General features: G+C 41.5%; 1 protein-coding gene across 2 annotated transcripts in view; it reads left to right on the plus strand.

The window, feature by feature from the left end:
- Window positions 1-14,433, plus strand: part of LOC136864274 (complex I assembly factor ACAD9, mitochondrial) — a 161,092-nt gene that overhangs the window by 102,383 nt on the left and 44,276 nt on the right. For both annotated transcript variants that reach the window (XM_067141048.2, XM_067141047.2), the window contains 2 exons: window positions 1,707-1,875; window positions 11,099-11,235. In XM_067141048.2, coding sequence (XP_066997149.2) covers window positions 1,707-1,875; window positions 11,099-11,235 — 306 coding nt within the window. The remainder of the gene's footprint in view (window positions 1-1,706; window positions 1,876-11,098; window positions 11,236-14,433) is intronic.

Genomic DNA, 14,433 nt, shown 5'->3' on the forward strand with positions numbered 1-14,433 from the left:
CAGAAGAGATAGGTCCATATTGGACCCAATATTTACATTATATAAAATGATGGAAAAGTATAGGGAATATGGAAAGGATGTGGTAATGTTTTTTTCTAGTATCCCTAGGTATTTGGTATGGAAAACATTGACCGAGATAAAGATTGGGATTTATATAATGCAGATGGTAATAGCATTATATCAAAACTATGCAAGCTATGTCAGAACAAAAGTAGGTCAAACTGAGTGGTTCAGAGTTGAGACAGGCTGAAGACAGGGAACTGTTGACTCTTCATTATCATCATGGATAGAATTCTTACATAATGTCAAAGAGAAGATGATGGGAGAGCAAGTAAAATCTATGCTATTTGCTGACAACACTGTCATCTGGGGAGATAATAAAGAGGAAGTACAGACACAAGTTGATTTATAGAATGAGAAGATAAGAAATTTTGGAATGAAAGTTAGTGCTGTGAAAGCAAGACTTCAACCATAATGAAGAGGGAACAGAGCAGCCAGAAAGAATCTGGAAAAGGGAATGAATGAAGAAAGATTGGAATTGTAGTTAAAGGTCCTGGGTCTAACTTACATAAGTCCATTCATCAGCCATTTCATTCTCCAAGGCACTTGAAACTCGCCCATTGAGTATCCATCTTCCGACCCTCCAGATGAAAAATCAAATGAAAACAATTTATTGCTCACAGATTCTCTTTTTACTTGCCATATCGCAAGATAATGCTATAAATTGCAAAAAAAAAACCAGTCTCAAAACTCATGATTATGCATGATTAAAGAAGATGGCTTCTCACTGTTTGTAATAAGTCAGGAAAGTGATAGCGGCACTCTATTCAGTGATTCCTGTATCACCCAGAGTTAAAATTGTTCTTTACTGCCATCACTTGAGCTGTTTGAGTACTATGTATCCTGGTAAGGCTGTATCTTTGACTGTTTGTTGTGTTAAATTCCGCTCACGGGCTACCTGTTATGGGATTTAATATATTAAATTTTGCCTGCTGTGGATTAAAGCCCCTATTATTGTTTGTATCTGAAAATATATTTCCGTATTCATTACAGTAATATAGAAGACTTGGACACCCCACATTATCTGATGTTACAAGAAGTCATATTACCACTAGTGGGTTCAAATTATTATTGAGCTCAGTGATGTTGTATGTCTTGTATACATAGTGACGTATATTTGATCTCCTATACCTTGACTGGCTGTTTGATGCAGTTGACTAGGTGCTCCCCTCCTATGCCCAAGATTGTGATACTAAATCCCATCTCAGTCCATAGACCCTGAGCACTTGTTTTCATCGTCGTTCCTAGTGCCAGGTTATAGAATGAAACCTTAGCGTACACTTAAGATTTAGTAACATACTGGTTGCATTGCATACCTCTAGGGCAGCAGTGAATGATCATGAAGTGATACTAGACTGAAATTTGTTAGGAAAATTGGAGATTCACAAGAAAACTTATCCTACCTCCACTTTCGCCTCATAAATTTCTCATGGAATCAGTGAGATGTTCCCAAAGATGCAGCAGTAATAGGTTGACTTCTAACCATGTGAGCCATGGAGTCATTTAATTGTATAACTTGAATAAAGCAGATTAATTCACTTGCACTGCAATTAAAATAGAGTGGATCATGTATAACAGATGAAGTATGTTCAAAGATTTGTATAATTTATAATCCGATAATAAGAGTAAAATATTGTATGTTCCAGATATTTACATCTGAAAATGTACTACGCAGCATGGATGAATGCCAGGAATTATTTGGTCATGAAGCATACATGACAAAGTGTCCATTTGAACAGATGCTTAGTGACACTCGAGCCAGTACAGTTCCTGAAGAATCAAATGTAAACCTGAGATCTGCTTTAATCTTGGCAGGTAATTGTTATATTAGTTGTTATTCAGGATTTTAAAAATTCATGTTATTATTTCTGTTTAAAATTCAGGGTTCTACAAACTGCTATGCAATAGGGTGAGGTAAGGTAACTCGGTGATATCAAGCAATCACGGCTTGTCTTGAAACCCGAATGTCTCCAAACTCCACCACCAGAAGGCAGAAGAATGCAGGACTCCTACAAGATAGCTAGCATCCACTGTAGGTGCCTGTGTGAGATTTTACAGAGTCCTTTGTAAACGTTTGAAGTGTCAACACACCTTTTCTTTGTAGAGAAAACAGTTTTGTGCATTTTAATACATCATTAAGAGCAGTTTTAACACTAATGTTCGATTTTAACAAGAGTTACAGGTAAGATACTAGTAATTTAGGTTTAACAATTAGAAACAAATCATGCTGCAAGGGAGAGGTCAACGAGCTCAGCAATTTGATTGTTTTTCTTAGGTTTTGTACATAATGATGGCACCCAAGAAGAGTAAAGCGGCTCGCTCCTATACGCCTGAAAACATGAAAGAAGCATTGCTACCACCTGTGGGTGAGGGATGCAGATGAAGAATACACTCACTGTGTCCGCTGACTGTCGTAAAAGGCAACTAAAAGCATAACACACCCTGTGGGTGTGGGGGACGCATTTGTAGAATACACCCCTGGTATCCCCTGCCTGTCGTAAGAGGCGACTAAAAGGGGCGAGCTATGTGTGGACATGGATTGTGGTTTGGTATCATGTGTTGGACTCCCTGTGGATGGGGGGGCTGAATACATTCACAGGTAATCCCTGCCTGTCGTAGAAAGCGACTAGAAAGGTCATGTGGCCATTGGTCCCTTCTTTATATTTTTAGGGTTAGTTGTAGATCGATTCAAAATTCTTGATGTGCATGCTGCTTGGAGATGGGCCTCTTTAAGTGTGCGACTACGCTCGAAAGCCCTATGGTGACCTCGGGAAGCCATTTGGGTGGGAGCGCCATGTACTCGCGCAGTAGTATCTGCCTGACAACACAGGTCCCCACACAGCTGAATGCCAGAAGGACATATTATTAATAGTTTTTTATTCTTTTCTCTATATTTATTCCTCTGTACATGTATGGTGTACATGCTATTGCGGGTGATTGGAGGGAGTCCTAGTGCTCATTGTCTCAGTCATTCTGTATTAGGCATCGTCTAACATCGGACCCCAGGCAATACCTGCTACGTACGACCAGGTGGGTATTGCCTTGGCTGCTTGGTTCGGCTAGAGGCCCCCGATTGGAGTGGTTGGCATTCAGGGAGGATGATTTCAGGCATGGCTTCGAAACGTCTTCAACCTGCCCGAGGTGGTCCCCCACCGAAGTCTTTAACTTCTGATTCCTTGCGGGGTTCAATCCCCTGGGAACATGTGCAGCGTGAAGGAATGAGATCCAGCTTCCCTAGGCTTCTGTGCACGATTTTAAGCTGGTTAAATCGATCCTATTTTAGTAGACACATTGAAGGCATCTACGGCGAACTTGTGGATCTGAAGAAAATGCACAAAGGTAGTTTGCCTTTGAAGACTCGCACGGCAGTTCAAGCTGATCAGTTGCTTAAGTATGACCACTTTGGCGAAATCCCCATCAAAGTGGAGGAGCACAAATCCTTGAATCTGGTTTGCGGAGTCATCTTCCACTGCGACCTTATTTTGAACACCTGACAATGAATTGATGGAAGACAAGAAGAACCGTGGCATAACACACGTCCAGCAGATTACGCGCAAAGTCAACAGTGAAGACGTTGCCACGGGTGCCTTCATTGTATCTTTCAAGTTGTCAGTGTTACCAGAAAAAGTCAAGGTGACAACTTATCGTTGCGATGTGAGGCCATACATCCCGCCTCCTATGCGATGCTATCAATGCCAGAGATTCAGACATATGGTATTTCGTTTGTTCGAATCTGTCTGTGTGTGGTACATGTGAAAGAGAAGCTCACGGCACGGAAGAGTGCACAACTCCATACAGGAGCACTAACTGCTCTGGTCTTCATTCTCCTCGAGATCGGAACTGTCCGACATATCTGAGTGAGAAGAAGATCCAGGAGATCAAGACCCTGGGTGGTCTTTCCCACCAGGAAGCGCATCGCAAGTTTAATTCCACGAATATACCTGCCAATACAATTGACTACAGCATGATAGCTCAGAGTCTCCCAGGTTCATCATACACAACATTTTTACCCCTGAAGATCATTGCGCCCAAGGCGGCTGTTGCTCCTGAGAGCAAAGTCGCAAAGAGTAAAAGCTCGAAGGGGGGGACCACCAAACCTTCGACCATTGAGCAGTCTGTGCTGGCTGAGAGCCCTAGAGCCAGCACAGCAGCGGGGGAAGGCCAAGTCTCCCCCCCCACCAAGAGGTCTAAAGCCGGCGGAGGCGGTATCGTCGGCTAGGGCTGGGAAATTATCTCCCAGCCCATCTAAACAAGAAAAGAAAGCGGAGAGGAGGAATGCCCGTACCAGGTGCTCCTGCACTTCTCCTGCGAAGGGGTAATCATGCCCTCCATCTGGAGGGTACGAATCAGCGCCAGCAGGTACGCCTGCACCTAAACCTGAGCGCTCCCCTCGTAGGAAGAAATCCTGCCTCCAAGGTACGTTGAAGTTCTGGGCGTCAGTCCCCTCGTCCGTTGATGACGGGATGGACGTCGAGCTGTCATCTACATCTACGGATGTTGATGTTGATAGTGCTTAGGTTTAAGAGCATCTTGTCGTTCATAACCTAACACTATCTCTTTTAGTCCACACTATGGCACTCTTACAGTAGAATTGTAATGGTTATGACAGGCATCTTGCTGAGCTGTGCCAGCTAATTAGTGAGTTTGCGACGAGTATAGTCTGTATTCGGGAAACTAATCTCAGACCCAGTCATCATACAGTCTTGAGAAATTTCAGACTATACTCCTCAGAACTACATCATGCTCACCGGGCATCCAGTGGCGTTGGTATTTTTGTTCATTTTTATACATATAGCAAAGAGATTCCCCTAAGAACCCTGCTGGAAGCAGTTGTGATGTGGGTACCACTGCCTGTTATAGCAACAGTGTGTAATGTTTATTTTCCACCAGGCCAGCTTCTTAATATAAATGATGTAACTGATCTTATAGGTTACCTCGACCTTCATTCCTCTTATTGGTTGATTTTAACACCCATCACCCTATATGAGGCTCTGATATGCCTTGTCTCAGCGGAAGGGAGTCGGAAATATTACTAAGAGTGCTGGATTTATGTATTTTGTATACAGGTGAACCCGCTCATTTCAGCGTACCTTACGGCACATTATTTCGCATAGACCTTGGTGTATGCAGCCGAGCGCTGGTTCCTCTGCTTCGGTGGAAAGTACACACTGATCTTTATGAGAGTGCCCATTTCCCTATCATTCTTACTTTGTTGAAACAAAAATCTATTGAGGCTCCTCCTGGATGGATTCTTAAATGTGCTGATTCTCCAAAGTTCACAGCACTAGCTACCTTTACCGACGCAACTGGCCAGAGCGTGGACGGCGATATAACTTACATAACACAAGTTATTCTTGCTGCTGCTGAGGAGTCCATTCCATCGTTTTCAGGGACCCCTTGCCAATAACTCGTTCCTTGGTGGAACGAAGAAATTGCAGCAGCTATAAAAGAATGCTGTCGCACTAATAATGCTATCATAGGCAACCTACTGTGGCCAACTGGGTAAAATTTTAAAAACTCCCTGCCAAGGCGCAAGTTCTTATTCGACAGAGTAAGAAAGCTTCGTGGGGGATATACGTGTTATCTATGACATCACATACACCATCATCTCGAGTGTGGACTAAACTTCAACATATTTTGGGTATACAAGGATCATTTTTAGTCCAGGGAATTTCCGTTGCAGGCAATATTGTCACAGATTCACCTTCTGTTGCTGATCATCTAACCAGTCATTTTGCGGATGTGTCTGGTTCCGGGAATTACCATAGTGATTTCTTAGCTCTGAAGCGGGAGGCAGAACGTTATCAACTCAGTTTTGCCACTCAAGCTTCAGGGGACTATAACGTGCCCTTTACGGAGTGGGAACTCCGCAGCCCCTTGGCGCTTTGCAGGGACACAGCTGCCGGAGCAGATAATGTCCACAACCAGATGTTGAAACACCTTAGTGAGGATATTCTTTTATCTCTCCTTTGTTTGTTCAACCGAATCTGGGTAGAGGGTGAGTTTCCATCACAGTGCATAGTAATTCCTGTCCTCAAGCCTGACAAAAATTCTAAATATGCAGGAAGTTACAGACATCTTTGTCTTACAAACTGTTTGTGTAAGCTTATTGAGAGGGTGGTAAATTACCGACTTGTGTGGTGCCTGTAGGAGAGAGGACTTTTTTCGGAATAACAATGTGGTTTTCGAGCTGCTCGCTCGACCACTGACCACTTGGTATGCCTGGAGAGTTCTATCCAGGACGCTTTTCTCCACAAACAGCATTTGGTGGCTGTTTTCTTCGATGTAAAAAAGGCCTACGACACCACATGGCGATATGGCAGCCTTTCAGTCCTGCATCAGTGGAATTTCCAAGGTAACTTGCCGGTATTTATTGCAAATTTTTTGTCCCCCCCCGGTCTATTCCGTGTCCGAGTAGGAAGGGCATATTCCCAATATCATGTTCAGGAAAATGGAGTCCCACTGGGATCGGTTCTCACTGTTACTCTGTTCGCGTTTGCTATAAACGGTATTGTCACTGCTGCTGGTTCACCAGTAATACCGTCGCTATATGTAAACTATTTTGCTCTGAATTATAGCTCTCAAAATATGGCTGCTGCTGAGCGACAGTTACAGCGAGCAAGTAGGAGAGTGGAACAGTGGACCTTAGAACATGGCTTTCGGTTTTCAACCGCAAAGACCTCTGTTGTACACTTCTGCCAGAAGAGCACTCTTCACTCCCATCCTGAGCTTTATTTAGGGGATGTCGCTCTTCCTGTAGTTGACACCGATTTCTTGGGCTCCTTTTTGATAGTAAATTATCATGGGAGCCACACGTGCATCCATTATAAGCGAAATGCATTAAGAAGCTTAAAATCTTTTAAGTTTCTTAGCGGCATTACTCTGGGGCAGACAGCACGATGCTCCTACAATTTTATATGGCACATATTTTATCCAGGTTAGATTACGGCAGTGCAGCATATGGATCAGCAAGCAAAGCGTCCTGGCCAAACCGAATAGCATTCACCACAGCGGAGTTAGGTTGGCAACGGGAGCTTTTCATACAAGCCCCATCGCTAGCCTGCTCACTGAATGGTGTGCTGCCTTTACACCTGAGGCAGCAGCAAATGCTTCTGTCCTATGCTGCAAATTTTCAACAGGTGCCACTTCACCCAAGCTATCCTTGCATATTTCACAATAGGAACCGTCAGCTGCATGCTGCTTACCCTCCAGTAACGCAGTCGGTTGGAATACGCTTGGATATCAGTCACAGATTATTTTAAGTACCTTCGGTTCCTTATCTTGTCAGATAACCAAGTAGGGTACCTCGTTGGAGAATACTACGACCTGAAATCATTCTAGATTTTCACATCGGCCTGAAGGAGAATATGGACCCCTCCATTTATCGGAGACTTTTCTTGTCCGTTGTTGGCCGGTACCCCGATTCAGTCATTGTTTTCATGGATGGTTCGAGGGCAGAAGCGGGAGTAGGCTGTGCTTTCATTGTTGACAATAACAGGTTTCTTTTTCCTCTACTGAATGTCTGCAGTGTGTACACAGCAGAGAGGGCTCTGCGTTACACACAGTCTGATGAACACAGGCAATTCCTGCTGTGTACCGACTCCTTGAGCGCGCTACAATCTATAGATACAGGTTTCCCTCGGCACCGTCTGGTGCAGCGGATCCAGGATCTGCTGGCCAGGTGTTCGGATGCCGGCACCGGAATTTTTTTTTTCTTTTCTTTTTTTTTTTTTTCCTAAGCCACATGGGTGTAGAGGAAAAAGAGTTTGCTGATAAGGCTGCTAAGGAGGCTCTTACCTTGCCCTCGTTGCCTTACAGGGATCCAGCCAGTGACATTCGCTCTCAGTAGAGACGTCTGGTTATGTCCCTTTCAGAGATGGAATTGCAGGCTACCCCTCTCCCAAATAAGCTGAGAGCGATAAAAAGAACTACGATGTTATGGAAGACTTTGCTTCGGGCTTCTCGGGGAGAAGTAGTGGTATTATGTCGTCTTTGGATTGGTCATTGCATAGTAATGCACTTCTACCAACTGAAGGGTGAATGTCCCCCGGTGTGTACTTGTGGCGGTCATCTAACCGTGGTACACATCCTTACGAAGTGCGTGGACTTGGCCGATCTGCGCCGTAGTCTACAACTCCCGAGTGCCATTTCCCTCATCCTACGAGATGACGAGCAGTCAGCAGACCTCGTCTTCCTTTTTTTTTGAGGGATAGTGGCCTTCTTTATCGTGTGTAACAATGTAGTTTGCATTAGTGTATTTTTGTTAACTACGCTTTTATCTCATTGACTCTATTTTAGTTTGTGTTTGTGTATTTTAATGTGTTATTTTAATGTGAATGATATATATCTCTGTACTTCAAGGCAATGCCTTATTCCATTGTAACCTATATTTTCTATAATTGTATTAGAAAATAAGGCATTGAGAATGAGGTCCATCGATTATTTTAATCTCATAATCATTTTTCATCATAATTTGTTTTAAATGCCAGTCAGTGAATAAATGGTTACATCGCACATTCCTATCTACGAAATGTCACTGTAAAATTTGTCACAAATGGAACATAATAATTGCTTTTACTTCAATGAAGTGAAAAATCTGCGGTAAATTAAGAAATACCGTCGGTATTAGAGAAATATGAATACATACTTAAGGCCTGTATACAGGAGTTCTTTATGTCGTATTTCGCTGCTGGTGCCGTCTTTTGTCAATTTCTTGAGGTCCAGGGCTAGCACCGAGAAATGGGTGTGCTATGTCTGTGGACTCTCATTATCTTTGTCCATATGACTAGAGCGGCCAGTTGAAACAGCAAAATGGAGGTCAATAGCATTCACGATAAGAAAAATAGTATGATCCCTGGACCAAAAAATTTTTTTTTTGTTCGAACGAAAATAGCATGATCCCTGGACCAATAAATCACTAGTCCACAGAATTCTTCTTATGTACATTGGCCATAGCTTTTTGTCGCCTATTAAATCTTGCATATCGCGATACACTTCAGGAAATCATGTCATTGACACCTGAAGCAATAAAACGAAAGCAAAGAACTTCAATGAACACAGACATCATACACAAAATTGTTGAAAGTGTAAGATAAACAAAAGACATACGTGTGTTACTGTGAGCGTAGCACCAAAAGTACTAGTAAAGTGGTCAAGTAGGTATACATAATGAAAAAATGAAAACCTACAACCTGTTTTCCAGTCATTGACCGGGTCAGGGGTGTAATGAATGAAGCAGATATAGGCTATTAGTACAATGGGGTCGCCACTCCCAAAGTGATTATTAATGAATGATACATGCTATGAAATGATAATGGAGAGTGTTTCTGGAATGAAAGATGACAGGGAAAACCGGAGTACCCGGAGAAAAACCTGTCCCACCTCCGCTTTGTCCAGCACAAATCTCACATGGAGTGGCCGGGATTTGAACCACGGTATCCTGCGGTGAGAGGCCGACGCGCTGCCGTCTGAGCCACGGAGGCTTCCAGGTATACATAATATTCACCAAAAATAAAATATTTCTTAATTTACCGCAGATTTTAGATTTCAACTTGGTAAAAGAAATTATTATGTTCCATTTGTGGCAAATTTTACAGTGACATTTCGTAGATAGGAATGTGCGACGTAACCGAATAAATTTTAAAATTTTAATTATCATGTCCTTTTGTTCCATCTTGTACAATTAGGGGCCGATGACCTAGCTGTTGGGCCCCTTTAAACAACAAACATCATCATCATCATCTGAAGCATTGCTTTTGGTTAAGGACAGTTTACAAAGGTAGTAAACAATTTGGAATCCCATGGAGTACGCTCAAGGATTATCGTGTTGACTTCCTACCCGGGCCGATGACCTTCGATGTTGGGCCCTTTAAAACAACAAGCTCCTTAAAACAACAAGTGAACTCCTAGCTGATCCTCAGTGTGCCACCATTGCTAAATTTGGAAAGCCCTTTGTCATGCTGTCTGAACTAGAAATTAAAATAATAAATTATGTTACAATGATGCAATCTTTGGGTTTCGGACTTACAGCTAACCAGGCTAACCCAGCCAGAACAGGCCATCAACATCAGGAATGAAATCCACACCTGGACCCAAGCCGAAATCCATGCCTCGAAAAATGTAAATGACAACTGTGGGGCACGTGGAGGTTTTTAATGCAGATGACGTCAGGAAGAAGTATGGGGCCAAGTGGATTAAATGACAGTTTTGTCTTGTTTGGTACCATGAAAAGTGTCAAACAGTGACTAAAAGTGACTCTTGTTTTAAAATATTTAGGCCCTAAACTGTAGTAAAACATAACTGCAACATGAGAAACGGAAGGATACTTAAAATGGATATGTAAACCTATTTTATATTACAAACAAGTTTCTATTATGAAAAAGCACTGTTGACACAGAATTACTTGAACCCTATCACAGATTTACTAAAATATCACGGAATTACCTACTTTCAAGTGTAAATTTTGTAAATAAATTCTTGGTTATTAAAGATTGGACGTTTTGCAAACTTACAGCCGCAATGTGCTCCAACACTATCCCGCTTTCAACTGAAGTGTGATCATCCCCGTGACACAAAATTTAAGTAAACAGTATCAGAAAAACCTTAGTATCACAGAGTTACCTTACTTTACCCTACTTCAAGCTCTATTAGAACAATTTTCTGAAATTATGATTAAGAGAAAGCCCATGTATTTGAAGATGACTGTGTATGAATATGTCAAAATTTTCCTTGTCCTGTTGTGTTTTCATGTTTGACCTTTTCTGTCATTGTATTTAGTCTATTACATGTTTTTTTAATATTTTATTTTTCTATCTTTCTATATGTGATCTTATAAATAATTGGGGGCCGATGACCTTCGATGTTAGGCCCCTTAAAACAACAAGCATCATCATCATCTAATAAATAATTCCAACAATCTTCGTTATTCCTGAAACCAGAGGAATTTTTTTCTATTCAATATGATTTTAATGCATTTATATATTTTACAAAATAATGTTATTTATATTTTACTGTGCTCTTCTTTGCTGTTTTTATATAGGCTTACAGAATGCTGGGTTCACTCATCCTGCTACATCTCAGTCATCATGGAGGCGATTGTATGAAAGATTGAGTCAAGATAATGACCGCCCACTTCTTGACCTGAAACTTCATTACTATGTCCACCCAACTCTGGAGGTGTGTTTGATGTAACCACAAAGATGCACACAAAATGCTGTCACTTGGTACACTTATTTATTTAGAACTATTTATCTACACATTACACATTAAACACGCATATAACCTAATTAACTGCCGTCACAACAAAACACCATATCAACAAATCATCATTGTAACAACTTCTTATCATGGAGCACATAGAGATTACAACCTTGAAACAGTTGACTGCTGACTGCCACAGCATGTCAGCACAAACACAACTTGTGGTCACAAGTACAACTCCTGTTAAACCATAGTAACTCGTCTCTACCATCAAGACCACCTCCTAAAATGTGTGCCTGGCCAGGCTTCTAGAAAGATGTGTTACAAAATACCTTCACAAATATGAAGTTTTTGAAGCTTCCACCTAATCAATACTTTATTTATTTATTATTATTGTACAGGACCGGTTTCGACCTTTTGAAGGTCATCCTCAGCTGGTTAACATGACATATAATTAAAACATCACTAAATACAATGAAGAATGTCACATAGTATAAATACGAAGCGTGTCTTTTAAGTGAGGTCCGTTTTGTTGTAGACACTAGTAGTTCGCGCGCATATCACAACGAGCGCGAGCGTCGTGTACCGGCATGCCTCGGGAACAAATGTGCTCAGTTTCAGCTCTGTAGTTAACCTGTACGGTTCTGTTCTGTGCTTTCAAAATGTTTAAGACTATCAACTCGCCCGCCGCATGTGAGGTTCGGTCAGTGATACGGTTCTGCAGAAATTCATCGACAGATTTGCGACAGAAGTGTACGATGATACTGTTATGAGTGAAAGCAAAGTGCGTAAGTGGGTACGACAATTCAAAGATCGCCGTGACAACGTCCATGGTGAGGACCACTCCAGTCGCCCTTCTATGATTACGGACGATTTGGTGGCTTCAGTTGAAGCAAAGATTTGTGAGAACAGGCACTTCACAATAACAGGTCTCTCAAATGAATTTCCTGACGTTTTGAGATCAGTGCTTTGCAACATTATTTCTGAACACCTAAAGTTTAGGAAACTGTGCTCCCGTTGGGTCCCGAAACTCTTAACAGAGGACCACAAAAACCAAAGATTTGAGTGTGCGATGAAGTTCTTGACTCGTTATGACGAAGAAGGTGACGGCTTCTTGAGTCAGATTGTAACTGGAGACGAAACATGGGTTTTGCGTATCACGCCCGAATCAAAGCAACACACACACACACACACACACTTGCCTATAAAGGTGAAAGCCAGACAGACTCTGTCCCAGCGCAAATTCATGGCGTCAGTGTTTTGGGATAGGCATGGTGTTTTGTTGGTCGACTTCATACAACGAGGAACCACTATCAATGCAGAAGCATACTGCCAAACCCTGAGAAAGCTGCGCAGAGCGATTCAAAACAAAAGACGCGGCATGCTGACAAAGGGAATTGTCCTACTCCCTGACAATGCAAGACCTCACACTGCAGGTCAGACCCACGATTAATTGCACAGTTTTGGCTGGGAAGTTTTAGACCACCCACCCTACAGTCCTGATTTTGCGCCAGGCGATTACCATCTCTTCCTCCACCTCAAACATCACCTCAGTGGCAACCATTACAATGATAACGACGACGTGAAAACGGCAGTGAACTCTTGGTTATCAGAGCAGGTGGCAAGTTTCTATGAAGAGGGGTATTTTAAAATTGGTTACGAGGTATGATAAGTGTTTGAACAAACTTGGCAACTACGTCGAAAAATTGAGTGAAGTATGTACTTTCTGAAAATAAATTTACTTTTTTGAAATAACCTTTCGTTGTGTACTTATTTTCAAACGGACCTTACTTAAAAAACACGCCTCGTAGAAGCATTATCAATTTACAATTTCTTCGGACTTAAACAATCGTCAAGTTAAATGATATGAGAATTAAGACTTAAATTCTACTATTCTGTACATGGATGATATGTTTAAAATATAATGTTCTTGGATTTAAAATGTTCATTGCTCCACACTAAAACTTATAGCTGAGTTGATAAAACATTTTTGAGGCACAGGGAAGTTCATATGACGTTTCCGTATTTTGTACTTACGTTACTATATTACATTATATGGTCAGCCGTGTTTGTCTATTAATGACATAACTATGATTATAAAGGTTTGCTGGATCCAGTATAAAAGTTGCTTGTTGAAGTATTATCAAGTTCATTGTCTACATTTGAATGAAACTTAATCTATCAGGTACACTGTTGTTCAGCTTAGAGCTGTTGTATGGCATACTCACAGTCCATATTAAGAATTGTGATTATGCTAGGAAACATTGTATGAAAATGCTTAGTAGAATTTGTGTAAAATTGTAAGTAGATCGTTAATTTTGCAACGTGCTTCCCTTAGTCTTTGTTATCTATTTTCGTTAAAATATCATGGCGTGTTGATTAATTTTGTGACATATCGTACATTATATGATTAGTGTGAAAGCTCCTTCTCCACTTTTTTTTTGTTGTTGGACATGTTAAGTATCTGTAAAATAGAAAAGTGAAATGTAAGAAATTTACTCCTGATAAGTTGGAATGTCTATTAAACATGAAATGAGTGCATGTGTACTTACTGCCGCTGTTGACTTTTTGATGTGTGCTACTCGGGAGCACGTCATGCACTGTTTTGTGTGCGTCTGGGGCTGATGCTTGTTGTTGTGGAGGGGAGGGGCAGGAGGAGCGGCTGTTAAGGGGGATGGGGCAGAGCGGGGCGTGTCTTCTGGCGGTTCTTTAATGTGTATTGGGTTCTGTTTTTTGACTCTTTTTAGATGAGTGTTTTTAAGGGAAGGAATAACTGTATTGAAATGGATATTGATTCTGTCTATAATTTCATTTAGATTGAAATTTGGATTGGCATATTGATCTAAACTGATGTAAAAATCTTCCATTATGTTGAGTATGGGGCCCTTGCGGTTTACACTTAGGATTTGCATGTCATTTTCAATGTTTGTAAATTTATGTTTGTAATCTTCAATATGTTGACCTATGGCTGAAAAATGATTATGTTTTACTGTGTTAATATGCTCATTATAACGTATTGGAAAGTTTCTTCCAGTGCATCCGATATAACTGGCCTCACAAATGTCACACTAACCGGGCGAGTTGGCCGTGCGCGTAGAGGCGCGCGGCTGTGAGCTTGCATCCGGGAGATAGTAATTTCGAATCCCACTATCGGCAGCCCTGAAGATGGTTTTC

Source organism: Anabrus simplex, chromosome 2, assembly GCF_040414725.1.
Source record: "Anabrus simplex isolate iqAnaSimp1 chromosome 2, ASM4041472v1, whole genome shotgun sequence".
In the NCBI taxonomy this organism is placed as follows: domain Eukaryota; kingdom Metazoa; phylum Arthropoda; class Insecta; order Orthoptera; family Tettigoniidae; genus Anabrus; species Anabrus simplex.